General features: G+C 48.9%; 5 protein-coding genes and 1 non-coding gene across 6 annotated transcripts; 4 read left to right on the forward strand and 2 right to left on the reverse strand.

The window, feature by feature from the left end:
* Positions 1–308: 308 nt before the first annotated feature.
* Positions 309–1,782, forward strand: J7337_012947 (uncharacterized protein; the record flags this gene model as incomplete). Its single annotated transcript, XM_044830444.1, has 4 exons — positions 309–364; positions 417–636; positions 689–1,238; positions 1,292–1,782. The coding sequence occupies 4 exons, from the start codon at positions 309–311 to the stop codon at positions 1,780–1,782; spliced, it is 1,317 nt and encodes a 438-aa protein (XP_044675360.1).
* Positions 1,783–1,872: 90 nt separating this feature from the next.
* Positions 1,873–2,840, reverse strand: J7337_012948 (uncharacterized protein; the record flags this gene model as incomplete). Its single annotated transcript, XM_044830445.1, has 2 exons — positions 1,873–2,257; positions 2,308–2,840. 2 exons carry the CDS (start codon positions 2,838–2,840, stop codon positions 1,873–1,875), a joined length of 918 nt encoding a protein of 305 aa, XP_044675361.1.
* Positions 2,841–4,240: 1,400 nt separating this feature from the next.
* On the forward strand, positions 4,241–5,590 carry J7337_012949 (uncharacterized protein; the record flags this gene model as incomplete). The annotated part of the gene is made up of 1 exon (XM_044830446.1): positions 4,241–5,590. The coding sequence occupies one exon, from the start codon at positions 4,241–4,243 to the stop codon at positions 5,588–5,590; it is 1,350 nt and encodes a 449-aa protein (XP_044675362.1).
* Positions 5,591–6,154: 564 nt separating this feature from the next.
* Positions 6,155–6,712, reverse strand: J7337_012950 (uncharacterized protein; the record flags this gene model as incomplete). The annotated part of the gene is made up of 1 exon (XM_044830447.1): positions 6,155–6,712. The coding sequence occupies one exon, from the start codon at positions 6,710–6,712 to the stop codon at positions 6,155–6,157; it is 558 nt and encodes a 185-aa protein (XP_044675363.1).
* Positions 6,713–9,475: 2,763 nt separating this feature from the next.
* J7337_012951 (uncharacterized protein) lies at positions 9,476–11,080 on the forward strand (the record flags this gene model as incomplete). The annotated part of the gene is made up of 3 exons (XM_044830448.1): positions 9,476–9,689; positions 9,738–9,838; positions 9,887–11,080. 3 exons carry the CDS (start codon positions 9,476–9,478, stop codon positions 11,078–11,080), a joined length of 1,509 nt encoding a protein of 502 aa, XP_044675364.1.
* Positions 11,081–11,432: 352 nt separating this feature from the next.
* On the forward strand, positions 11,433–11,515 carry J7337_012952. Its single transcript has one exon. It is a non-coding gene; the product is annotated as a tRNA-Lys (tRNA).
* The last annotated feature ends 1,510 nt before the right edge of the window (positions 11,516–13,025 follow it).

The raw sequence follows: 13,025 nt of genomic DNA on the forward strand, positions 1-13,025 counted from the left end.
CGGATCATCAGGTCCTTAGCTTCGGGGTTAAAGGAGAATTAATTGCTACCCTACCTTATCTTGACAGTTTTTAGCTATTGATCAAAGGTTGCCACTTGGGAATGATAGACTGAGGTTGTTGCGGGGTAATTGAGTGAGGGAAGGTCCAGCCTTGGTTTGTCATAAGATATCAGATCAGCTCCGGTTACGGACGTCATGTCGCTAATAAAACGACCAGCTTGAGCGCCTGATAGCACCTTTTTGTTTTCGAACCCTATCTTTCATCTTTACAGCTTAGTCGGAACTCAGTTATCTCAAGCATCATTAGCATGGCTCTTTCGGTAGCGGCTCTAAACAAGGACTCGTCCATCCTCATCATCGGAGCGTAAGTTTCAGTCCCCACTAATAAACCACCAAGGCTAATCCTCTACTTCTAGGGGCACATTCGGTATCAGCACTGCCTATCATCTAGCTAAGCGTGGCTATACCAACATCACTTGCATCGACCGCCACCCATGGCCGAGCCTAGACTCTGCCGGCCATGACTTGAACAAGGTCATGCGTACTGAATACGACGAACCACTTTACACGCGCCTTGCTCTTGAAGCACTCGACGCTTGGAGAGACCCCGAATGGCATGATGTATTTTTCGAGACCGTAAGTTATTGGTCTTGATGACCGTTTTTGTAATTTGGGCTCACAAAAGCAGGGACGTATCACAACTACGACAGGCGACAAGAAAGCCGAGTCTTTCCTCGAGAAGTCTTACGAGAACCTCAAGAAGGCGGGAAAGGCTGATAATCTAGAGCTCATCAGTGGCAGAGATGAGATTGTCAAACGTGTTCCGCAACTCAAGAATGCAGTCGGGATCGAGAACTGGAAGGGTCTTTACAACAGTCTCGGCGGATGGGTCCACGCTCGAAAAGCCCTCGAGAAATGGGCATTCAAGTCTGAGCACATGGGCGTCAAATTCGTGTCAGGTCTGGGCGGTACAATGACCGGCCTTGAGCTTGATGCTTATGGTTCGATGACTGGAATCCGCGTCGCCTCTGATGAGGTTCTTCACGCAGATCACTACATCCTGAGCACAGGCGCTGCATCACCACAACTATTGCCCGAGTTGTCGCAGCAGTTATGGTCGAAGTGCTGGACTTTGGGCCATATTCAGCTTACTGATGAAGAAGCTGCTGAGTGGAAGGGAGTCCCTGTGATTGATAACTATGAACTTGGGTTCATGTTTGAACCAGATCCCGATACAAGTAGGTCATCCTTCGAATGGCTGTTTTGAATAGGATCGCTGACTTGGGAGCAGAGCTGATCAAGATATGCGATAACAACCCGGGCTATCAGTACCAAAAAGGCACTTTTGTCGACGCAAACGGCAAAACAACAAACTACTCTATCCCCCGCTACTCAAGCGATCACCCCCAAGATGGTATCCCCCACGAAGCCGAAGTCGCTATTAGAAGATTCATCAACACCGTCATGCCTCAATTCTCCGACCGGCCCCTCCTCGATGCTCGTGTTTGTTGGTGTACTGATTCACCCGATGCACACTGGCTCATCGATCGCCATCCCAAGCACCACGCTCTTCTTCTCGCAACTGGTGATTCTGGACACGCGTTCAAAATGTTCCCTATTATCGGAAATTATATCGCTGATGCACTGGAAGGTCGTGAGTCGGGATTGAGGAAGGAATGGGCTTATGGAGGACGGGTTGCGAAACCAACTTCGCATCGGCCTGATACTGAGATTAAGGACTTGAGGGATGTCATGGATCTCAAGACTCAAACCAAGTTGTAAATTATTACTAAATTCTTAGCTATGAACCATTTATATGGTGAAAAATGTCTTACGATGGTATACACACAGCTCCAGTCATACGACTTCCACTCAGGGACTTTCGCAGCCCTCATAGTAGTCATAAACCGAAACATCATCAATCTGAACCTTGACCGTTCCCCCCGAAGGCTGCTGGCTCGTACAGAAGAACCCAATCGACAACCTCTGATCATTATTCTCAGCAGTAATACGATACTCCTGTTCATAGTACTGAAACTGCGAAATTGCCTGATCACCATCAACAGCAATAAACAACCTGTTCGCCCCTCCCCCACCAGCAAATGTACCGAATCTACATTCGTCCGCCTCAAGAGGCTGTCCCTGAACAAGAGCCCAGTGGAATTTAAAGACGTATTCGTGGCCAGCGACGGTGTTGGTTAGTTCTTGGAGGATGGATGAACTTCCGCTGATTGAAGTGTCGGGGTATGAATATTCCCTGAGATCTGTTAGTATCTTCGGTTTCAAGCCGGTGGATTGGGGACTGACATAGAGCGGGCTCCTGTTCTGGGGAACTGGGTTGACAGAGTTGAGACACCGAGTATGATCCACGGGTCGGCGGTGGGGTTTCCGTTGGCGTCTAGATTATCGAAAGACGGGTTCTTGATATAGTTGGTGTATTCTCCCGTAAACTCGCACACCGGAGCAGCAGAAGTCGTCGTGGTGGCTGTTGTAGAGATATCGGCGGTCGTAGAAGCAAACTCGGTAGTGGTTGCGCCAAGCGTCGCGGTCTCGGTAGTCGAGGTAAATAAAGTGGAAGAATCACCAGTCGTGCTTGAAGTCTCAGACAAGAAGGTAGTCGCCGAGCTCTCAACTGAAGTGGCAGCCGAAGACGTCTCGACTGTCGCCGAAGTCTCAATCGAGAGCGCGTTCGTCACAGTTGAAGAAATCTCGGTCGTGGCAGTACCGGAAGTCTCCAAGCCCGAGCTCGTAGTACGAGTAATCGGCTTGCAAGGCCCAGCGCTAGCATGCCCGCAGAGGGCAAAAGCTGCAACGGCAGCTGAATACTTGAGCAACATCATGTTTACAAAGAGCGAATTAAAGAGCGAAATGGCGTCGAAGCGCAGAATTGAGAAACGAGCGGATGGGGATTCGAATAAACATTTTAGGGGCTCAGCTGTATTTAAGACTCCTTTACTGAAGACTTTTGGTAATCTCCGAGACGGCGCTATTGGCTTGGAAATTCGATAGCTCACGATAGCGCGATGTGGTGTTTATAACTTATTTTTTCCAGCCTACCAGTAAATATTGACCAGATACATCACGACTAGCGTCCGCACCACCTGCTATAGTTTAGGTGAGTTATTCTTCTAAATAAATAGAGCGGAATGGAAGAATTAAACTCTATAGATGCTGTTTTTGGCTCTGTGAAGACCAGACCTCTGTGAGGAAAGGTGTTCTGTTATAAGGGTATGAGACTTGCAATAGCTTGTGAAAAACGCAAGCTCGTCTAGCGGTGATGTATTTGGTGAGAATTTACGGTATCTAGTGCGATAAGATCGGATTCGACGTCTTCAGTATCAGGTCGCTTCTTGTGTACCCAATCAGAAAACGAGACGAACTGTAAACTGGAATTTTAGCACTGAGTAACTATTCTCTTGCTTAAAATGGTCAAACATTTTTCAGGTTTGCATGAATATTTTGACAGTCTTGGCGACAGAAGGCAAGATCTTCAAGGCGCTCTAAAATGTGACCATTTGCGTGCCGTGCCTAGTGTGATGGAGAGCGATGGCTGCCCAATCTGTATCAATGCATTGTCGGACGGAGCACAACTGTATAATCCTTGCCTTTAACAGATCAAAAGGCCATGTTTGTGTCTTTCTACCCCCGTTGCAACGTCCTGTGCTCCAGTCTCCCAGTTCGTCCTCATCCAATGCCTCAATCACCTCTCACCAAGCCTCCCTCCTCGTCCATTCTTGCGACAGTATCACATACCACCATTTGTTTGTACAACGCAAACGAAAACGGCAGTCAACTACCCCGCGATATGTGATATCAGCCAAGGTGTCGACCCTTTCCTCTTCATGTCTCAGACAACATGCGGTACAAGTATTCACATGCAAACACAGCCCTTTACTATCTACGTACTCAGTGGAGTATTCGGATCCGTGATGTAATTATCTGCAAGTGAGTGCATATATGACGGCAGTTTCTATGCCGCTGAGCCCTTTGGGCAGGTCTCTTGGAATTGTGGCGGGCTGAGCGATGTATGTCTTGGTCGTACGTGGATATCATTGGTGGTGCAGATTTCCGTGTCACGTCGGCTGGTTTTGATCCGTAAGAGACTCCGCATCTTCTTTCAGCTCGGCATGCCTCCCATTTTGAAGACCATTATGTATAAAGTCAAAGCCGTCGAACTTGCTCCATCAATATTCCCTTCTTCAACACACCTCAACTATCATCGCATACTGCACCGTCCAGCATGGCCTCTCTCCCAGTCACAGCCCACCGCCCCATCGGCAAATGGCTCCCCAACCAACGCCCAGCGATCCAAAACTGGATCGCATCCAAGCTTCAACAGACCAAAAGAAGGAACTTTGCTTCTCTTGATCCCAACCCCAAGATCATAGCTTTTCAGAAGCTCGTCAATGACAACCCCTACCTCAAGACTCTTGCGAATGACATGTTTACCCAGTCTTCTAAGCACTATGATCCCATTGGTGAACCAGCTCTCAAAACCTTCGATGAGTTTATCGATGTCCTCAGCCTCATCATTCAATCTGCACCGCCGTTCTTTGATAAGCAGGATCCTCCTACTGCGATGGGCATGATTGGGTTTCCTATCAATGCTGTTCTTGATTGGCCTATGGGCACTATCGCTGGGTATGAATTCTGGCTTTTGCCTGAGGTCAATGCCTCGTTCAAAGGTATTCTTGACTCTTGGGGCTCTTTCTTGGGATCTTCTGGGTCTCAGTCTGGCTTAGAGGGTTGGCTGTCCAAAGATGCGCTGCATATGCTTGCCACTGTAGCCAACACTGGTGAGGAGGGCGGCCCAACCTTTGACAAGATCTTCATCTGCAACCCAGCCGAAAAGTACTACGGCTACAAATCCTGGGACGATTTCTTCACTAGAGAGTTCCAAGATGGTATGCGCCCCATCACCTGTCCAGACGACGCCCCTCCAACCCCAGAGTACCCCGACCCAACCCTCGTCATCACCAACGCCTGCGAATCCGCTCCCCTCCAAGTCGCAGAGCACGTGAAGCTCCACGATCAATTCTGGCTCAAATCCCAGCCCTACTCCCTCGACAGAATGCTCAACTCCAACCCCAATACGCACAAACTCATCGACGGGACAGTCTACCAAGCCTTCCTCAGCGCAAAGAGCTATCATCGCTGGCACGCCCCCGTTAGCGGTAACGTCATCGACATTGAGCTTGTTCCCGGTTCCTACTACAGCGAGAACTACTTTGAGGGATTGGCGGGTAATCCGGATGATCCTGATCCCGCGGCGCCGAATTACTCGCAGCCTTATATCAGTGCTGTGGCTACGCGGGGTATTATCTGGATTCAGGCTGATAATCCTACGATTGGGCTTATGGCTATTGTATTTATTGGTATGGCGGAGGTTTCGGGTTGTGAGTTTATTGTTGATAAGGGTCAGCATATTACGAAGGGGCAGCAGATTGGCATGTTTCACTTCGGGGGGAGTTCGCACTGCATGATCTTCCAGCCGGGTGTTAAGCTTTTGTGGAAGCGTCCGCCGCCGTATGATATGGATACGGAGAACAACAGCCGCGTCAACAGTCTACTGGCTGTTGTCGGCAACTAAGGATATTTAGCAGTGGCTGTTTTTCTATTTGATAGTCATCTCTCGGGTGGAGCTATGGGCTTGGTTGGGGCTCCAAGGTGAACCTCGCAGAGGCAGTGTCAATCATTACCTGGGATTCGCGGGGGCTTTTGGCAGACACAACATGGTCGGGGAGCACACGGGATGAGATTTGAGTGAGGCCATGGGATTTCTAGTCTAGGATACAAATAGACGACAGAAATTGTGTCTGATACCTTTCCGACACTACACCCGGATAGAGTGAGATCATATCCATAACGACCTTTCCTTCAAGGCGACCCAAACCTTCGTGGGTAAACAATATCACAGCCGGGGCTAGGAAAGAACAATAGACTGCAGGTATAACACTGCGCCATCTGTAAGTTAGCCCATTCATTGCGGTGTGTTACTTATTGAGGTTGCTTACTTCTGTAAAGGCGATGTCTTGCTGGCGCCAAAATGCAAATACATGGCAGTCCTCAGACGACCGGTTTTGCGTGTCCTCATTCATTTGACGAGTGTGCGCGCTGCTCAGCGGCTGTTCATGTCGTTGGTGAGGATCTCGTTTCACTTGCGATACCCAAACTCGTTCAAGTGAACATTGTCCTCACTCATGATCCCCTCCTGGTCATCCCCAAATGGCAAGAAAGCACACCCATGATCATCAGCGATAGCCTTGAGCTTAGCGTTCGCATCCTCAATCACAGCAAGCTCCAAACCACGCTGGATGAACAACGCAGTAATGACAACAGTCATGTCAGGAAACTCACTCCGCAACTGCTTGACCACAGCGCCATAGGCATCAGCGTCGCTCTTTCGAAGGCCCTGCTTCTTGAGATTGTTGGATCCCATGTGGATGTACATAGTCTTGATGTTAGGCTGATGATGCTTCAGAAGACGCACGAGACCTTGATCCATGCGGTACTGCACATTCAAGATCTTGTCGCCGCCAACGCCGAGGTTAAGTATACGCGAGTCCTTGTTGATGCTCAGCATTCGGCCCGTGGTCTTGAAGCGCTCGAAGAGGCTGTCGCCGAGAACAGCGACGGTGTATTCACCGGGGTTAGCCTTGATCTGCGGGACGTGGGTGTTGTGATGGGTCTCGTGAGATCGCTGCTTGAACATCTTGGACGACTTAGCGATGGTCGTGATGAATATTCGTGGGGAAAGGTGACGAACAAATGTCGGCGTGGGCGATCACCTTTTTATTCCTGTCAGCGACAACTCAATCAGGAAACGAGGCTCTTCCAACGCGCAAACGCGCAAAAGTCAGCGCTGCCGAAGGAGTCATTCGGTACAAGTCAACCTACAACGTCAAAAGCCTTGTCTCGGGAATAACTTGTGTGGATACGCGTACAGGGTTGAAAGCTAAAGTCAGTCTAGCAGGGAGTGAATACCTAGAGGCCAGTGGCATTCACTTGTTCGCTCCGCCAGGTACGCACTGCCACACACTGGCACAAGCAGCCACCGAGTTACGCAAAACTGTTGATGCACTGGCATTAAGTGCTCGCTACCCTGTGACTTGATATTGGTGAATCTGCCAGTTCAAGTGCAATCAAGTGCAATCATCCCAATTTACAATACATGAGCATGACTGTAAAACTTATTTCGCAATCATTTTGTTCTTACTAATTGAAAGTTTGTCGATTTCATTAGCTATTTTCCCTGATTTGCCTTACACTAATGTTTTCTGCTTGATTGCATTGAATCTGCAAAAGCAGCACGTTGGAACAAATTATAGCAATATGCTACACAATGCGCACATTTGCCTCCAATTGACTATATATTAGACGATTGGTCCATAAAACGTCTTGCAAAACATCAACAATTTTCTTTTTTTTCTTTCGATCTGCTGCCCTTCTGGTCCGGAAAACGGCGTGCTTGCCTGGCAAGCTGTAAGCGGCAGTTCATCTTGGCAAACATCATTTCATGGTCTTGAGAATGTTCCAAGCAAATACAACACAGAAGAACAATTTACTGCCCCTTTGCTACTCAGCATTATGGCATACAATCAGAACGCGATCCCTGTTTTGGAAAGTGCCTCTTTGCGTTACAAAAGCAAGCAGGAAACACCAAGTTGGGTGTCGCATCATAGGATAATGTTGTCCTCGAACTGCGAAGGGTTCGGCAGCAGCAAGACCCTGTTGCCACCACAGTCGCGTTTCCACTATGAAACACTTGCAGATCAATCTTGACATACGCACAAAAGCATGATAAAGCTGACTCCTGTCAAGCCTCTTCGGTAGAAAGCCGAGGTGTGCATGCCACGCGTGTTTTGCATCCGCCAAGACGGACATAGATATCCTGATGCGCCGGATACGGATCTCGAAGGAACCTTCTTGGCCTTGGATTACCATTGACTTGCTGGTGGCATTCTCCAAATGATCTGCAAGACACTAGAATTTTCTGTTTGTCAGTGAAAAGCGTTTCCCCTCACGGCAGATGGCACGGGTAGTAACTTAACGTGGCGGTAAAATTACAAGCGTGATTCAATATCATGCAAAAGCCACATGGCGACCTACAGCTTTAGCATATACATGTGTACCTCGAATTTCAGCTGGGAGTTAGCTACAGCAATAATTCACTCAGATGACAGATGAACATTGACACTCCCCAGACATTTCTCGTCTTCCCCGCGATAGTTCGATACGCCAAGCAACCCCACGATTTCCGGGCTACCGGGCAGAAAAAGACACAAAGCCCTTATCCTCAACAATACCAAAGGAACAGGGAAATACCATGACGAGGACCCAAGAGATCGCTCCACCAGAAGTGAAAAACTCGTTCGACTTGCGTGTGCTTGGCACACTTGGCGGTCTTGGCTGGCGCGTCGTAACGGCCGCATTCTCCAACTCGGTCTCCATGGGGTTCCCCGTGGGGTCGGTGAGGTTTTTTGTCTTCTGTTTTTAGAGATTCAGATGCACAAGAGAAGAAAGTCGAATGTTGTGATCTGAGATGATCTGATGTGCCCCATCTGTGCTTTTTACCCCAGACTTGGCTCAATGTGACAACTTCGACCTTGTAAACAGTGAACGGGAAGAACGACACGTTAGAATGAGCGAGGAGATGGATTCCGATCATTCAACAAATTGTACTCATTCCTATTGGCCATCTTTATTTTAAGCATGAATAATTTGGGGCATAAAAGGCGGAGTAAAGGGGAGACGAGTTTGGGGGTCAGCATCGTCTCTCATCTCGCCTAAAACTGCACATCTCTTGTCTTGTCTTCTCTTCTCACCCCAAATTTGGCATTCGGAGAGCCAAGAAACAGCCAAGATAAAAAACCCCATCTGCACCAGCTTGCCATCGATGTGGTAATTCTTCCGTTCGCCCGCCACGTGTCGGCTATGTCAAGTCCTGCAGCCTCAAGTCATAGCCGCCCCTTGAAATCACCACGCACGCTCAGCTTGAAGATGTACCCTCAGCTTGATCTGCTGATTTTTGAGCTGTAAACCCCAGAAAAAGACGCATTCTCAAAACGCGGAGCCGTTGTCACAGCCTTGGCGGCAGAATCTGGGGTATCTGCTCAGTCGAGATGCAGATATGGGCCGAGATTGTGAAGAAGATATGGCGATCCTTGGCTGTAACCCTCAGTGGATATTGTCCGAGGCTGCCACACGAATGGGAGTCATTGGATAAGGCGTTACAGCTGCCAAGACAAGCCTCGCGTGGCAAGTGCATATCCTTGGCGTTGGATAACAGAATCTGCGATATGGAGAAGACACCTTGGGGTTTGTGGGGAGGCCCATATCGTTGCCCACGGGGTAAGGAAATATCTTGGCTTGTGTATAAAACTGGTCCCTCGTCCACCGTTATTTCTCGCCCGTCGATCATCCAGCAACTTCTTCCCTTTTTTCATTCCCTAGCTTTCTTGCCGATTTCAGCAAGATGACAACCCATGACAATGTCTCTCAAGAGCCTACGCGCCCGAACTCTTCTTCTGGCTCTGAGATGAAAGCTGAGGCGAGGGGCATTGAGGAAGCGCGCGGTGAGAACTATGAGTATGTTGATAAGCAGACTGAAAGGGCTATCCTCAGAAAGCTTGACTATCGCATTATTCCGATGGTTATGTGGGTGTATCTGATGAACATGATGGATCGAGGTATGTTACTCTACTATGCTCGCAAATGAAGGGTCTAACGAATTCCAGTCAACATTGGGAACGCTCGTCTATTCCGTATGGAAGAGGATCTTGGCTTGACAGGCAATGAGTTCCAACTCTCCGTCTCAGTACTCTTCGTCACCTACTGTGTAAGCCTCACCATTACCCATCATCCCAACAAACTAACATGAAACCAGCTTTTCGAATCACCCTCCAACCTCATCATCAAGAAACTAAAGCCCGCCTACTACCTCGCCGGCCTCACCATCGCATGGGGCATCGTCGCCACCTGCAGCGCCTGGGTGAACAACCTCGGCGCCCTCGTCGCATGCCGTCTCCTCCTCGGTCTCTGCGAAGCCGGCTTCTTCCCCGGTGTAGTACTCTACCTCTCCATGTACTATGGCCGCAAGAGTCTTGCTCTTCGTATCGCTTACTTCTTCTCCACGGCTGCCATCTCTGGTGTCGCTGGTGGTCTTGTTGCGTACGGTATTAGCTTTATGGACGGTGCCATGGGCTGGAGTGCGTGGCGGTGGATCATTCTTATTAACGGAGCACCTACCATCGTCACTGGAGTTGTTATTCCCTTCGTTTTGCCTAATAGCCCTGAGACTGCTAAGTTTTTGACTGAAGAGGATAAGATCAACTTGCAGAAGATTCATGATGAGCAGGTCGGTCGGGCAAGGAACAACCGAGAGCTTCTCAAGGAGGATGTTCTTGATGGCGTTAAGGACTGGACTACTTGGGCTTACTGCTTCGCTCTCTTCCCCACCCTGGCCATGCTCTACTCCTTTGTTGTCTTCCTACCCACCATTGTCAAGGCTATGGGAACCTGGTCTTCTGCTGAGGTTCAGGCCATGACTGTTCCCGTCTACGCTATCGGGGCCATCACCTATCTCATCGGCGCTCGTCTCAGTGACATCACTCAGAAGCGAGGCTTCTTTGTCATGGGTGGTATCGGCTCCGCCATCATCGGCTATGGCATGCTTATCGCTGGCAAGGGCGCTGCTGTCTCATACGCAGGCTGCTGCTTCGTCTCAATTGGCATCTTCCTCTCCTCGGGTATTTCCTTCGCCTGGGTTCCCGCCAACAACCCCCGCTACGGAAAGCGAGCATTCTCAACGGGCATGCATTTGACCATCGGTAACGCTTCTGGCGTGGCATCTCCCTTCCTGTTCTCCAGCCAGTATGCGCCTCACTACCGCCCTGGCTATGGTGCCAGTATGGGAATGCTTGTTGTTTCGTTGATCCTGAACATCATCCTCCATCTTCACTTCAAACGACAGAATAAGCTTCGTGATGATGGTAAGCAGGATTACTTGCTTGAAGGCAAGACTGAGGAGGAGATTGAGTCTATGGGTGAGAGAAGCCCAAGGTTCCGCTTTACTGTTTGATCCAGGCGGTTTTAGTTAGGTTTACGGGGGTTATGACGGTCGTTGATGATTTAGAAGCGAGTTAGAGTATTTTACCATGAATTTTAGGATGATTGATTTGCCTTACCATTTGTCGCTGGTGCATTTCGCGTGCTTCATTACTAACTACATCATGTCCAGTGACGTGCCTATAGATTGAGCATAATACGAGTCTTGACCATGAGTCATGACCCGTCTTTTGCTGTGTACATCAATCAAATCACACACATAATATCCTCAATGGTGATGCGCAGGTCTCGCGTTTCCAGCTGGCGAGCCTGTCAGTCAACATGGTGACAGATCCGAGTCCTGTCTGTCAGCAATTAAGAGCCACGCCCGGTTAGCTCAATCGGTAGAGCGTGAGACTCTTACGAGTACGCGATCTCAAGGTTGCGGGTTCGACCCCCGCATCGGGCTGTTCCTATATTCGATTGCGAGCGTTAGCGAGGCTTTCTTTTTTTTTTTTACTTGTTCTAGAAATAAATAGATAGAGAAGAGCCGTCCGTTATATTATATACTTTATTCTTATATCTTACTGATTAAAGATACTAAACATCCTCTACTGCTAACTTATATTTACTTTTATAAAGAGAGGAAATGGATTATATCTAGACATGCTATAGTTCTTGGCTATCTCCAGGTTGGTAGGAACTCTGGTGAATGAATGACCTGAAGTTTCCGGACTGTAATGCTTTTCTTTTCTCTTTCCTCTCTGATTGACCAATCGTACTCTGAGCCTCACCACCTCCTTGTCTAAAATCGCAACGACCAACAGCACGTTTCGAGCAACGCTATTGGGGACAACTTAACCGCCCAAACTGCGAAGGCCAATGGGGCATGGACACAACGCCCAAGTCCTACATGCTCAGCCAATTTTCAACCTTCCCCCACTCACGTTACACTTGGCGCCTCTGAAGCTAGGTCATCAACCTGGCGTGGCCGCAGGTCGCATCATTAGCCCGCTTCACAGGCTGCGCCGAGCTTCATTTGAACATTTTCAGCGGCTAACTCTCTCGGCGTGCTAACGTCGTCTGCAAGTCACCGTCTGCCTTGGTGGTGATGTTGATTCATCCTTGTACCGCATTCAAGTTCTCTCGTCGATACTATCGTAAAGCACAAAATTAATGCTACTCTCGCATTTCTGAAACAAGAACCTCTCTTAACCATGCTTCATCCTCACCAAACCAGAGAATGTCCACACCTAGAGGGCCGGATAATGATGCTACCAAACAGGGCAGAGGTTGAGGCGAGGATAACAACGACCGTGCCTATCACAAGCGGCATCTTCAACCATCCAGTTGTTATCCTCTCAAAGGAAATTTATCATGGCAAGGTGGCAGTTTTTGTTGTCAGTTTCCAGATTTCCCATGCTACAGCTTACCTTGACACACGTCATTGCTAACAAACACTACTAGGTGACGAGCTTCGACGGTACACCCATCGAGAATCGTCATCCGGATCCCATCCGACGACAATCCTACCTCCCAATACGTCCCGCCAGACACCCAGACACCCGCTGCGATCTTATTGCCGCGCACGGAAAGACGATGAAAAAGAATTCCTATGTTAACATCAAGGATATTCACGAAATTCCATTTGTAGCTCTCCGATCCTGCTGGCGCGATAATGATCTCCACCTGGAGACAACGTCCTACCAAATACTTACCTCAGAATTGTGGAAGCGAAATCTTGGGGACCTGGTCATTAGACTGGATGGCCATGGTTTATTCGAGCGGTCAGTCCAGTCTGCTTCTAGCGAAGTTCCTGTTCCCGTCCGTGCCAGCCATCAAAGCCTTGGTCGTGATACCAGTTTTGCCAGGACATCTAGTTCCCCTCTCTCAGCATCCTATGGAACATTCACCCAAAACTCCATGGCGTCATACCCTCGATCCTATGCTTCGGTCCTTGCCAATTCGAACGCTGCGAG

Source organism: Fusarium musae, chromosome 10 (genome assembly GCF_019915245.1).
Source record: "Fusarium musae strain F31 chromosome 10, whole genome shotgun sequence".
NCBI lineage: Eukaryota > Fungi > Ascomycota > Sordariomycetes > Hypocreales > Nectriaceae > Fusarium > Fusarium musae.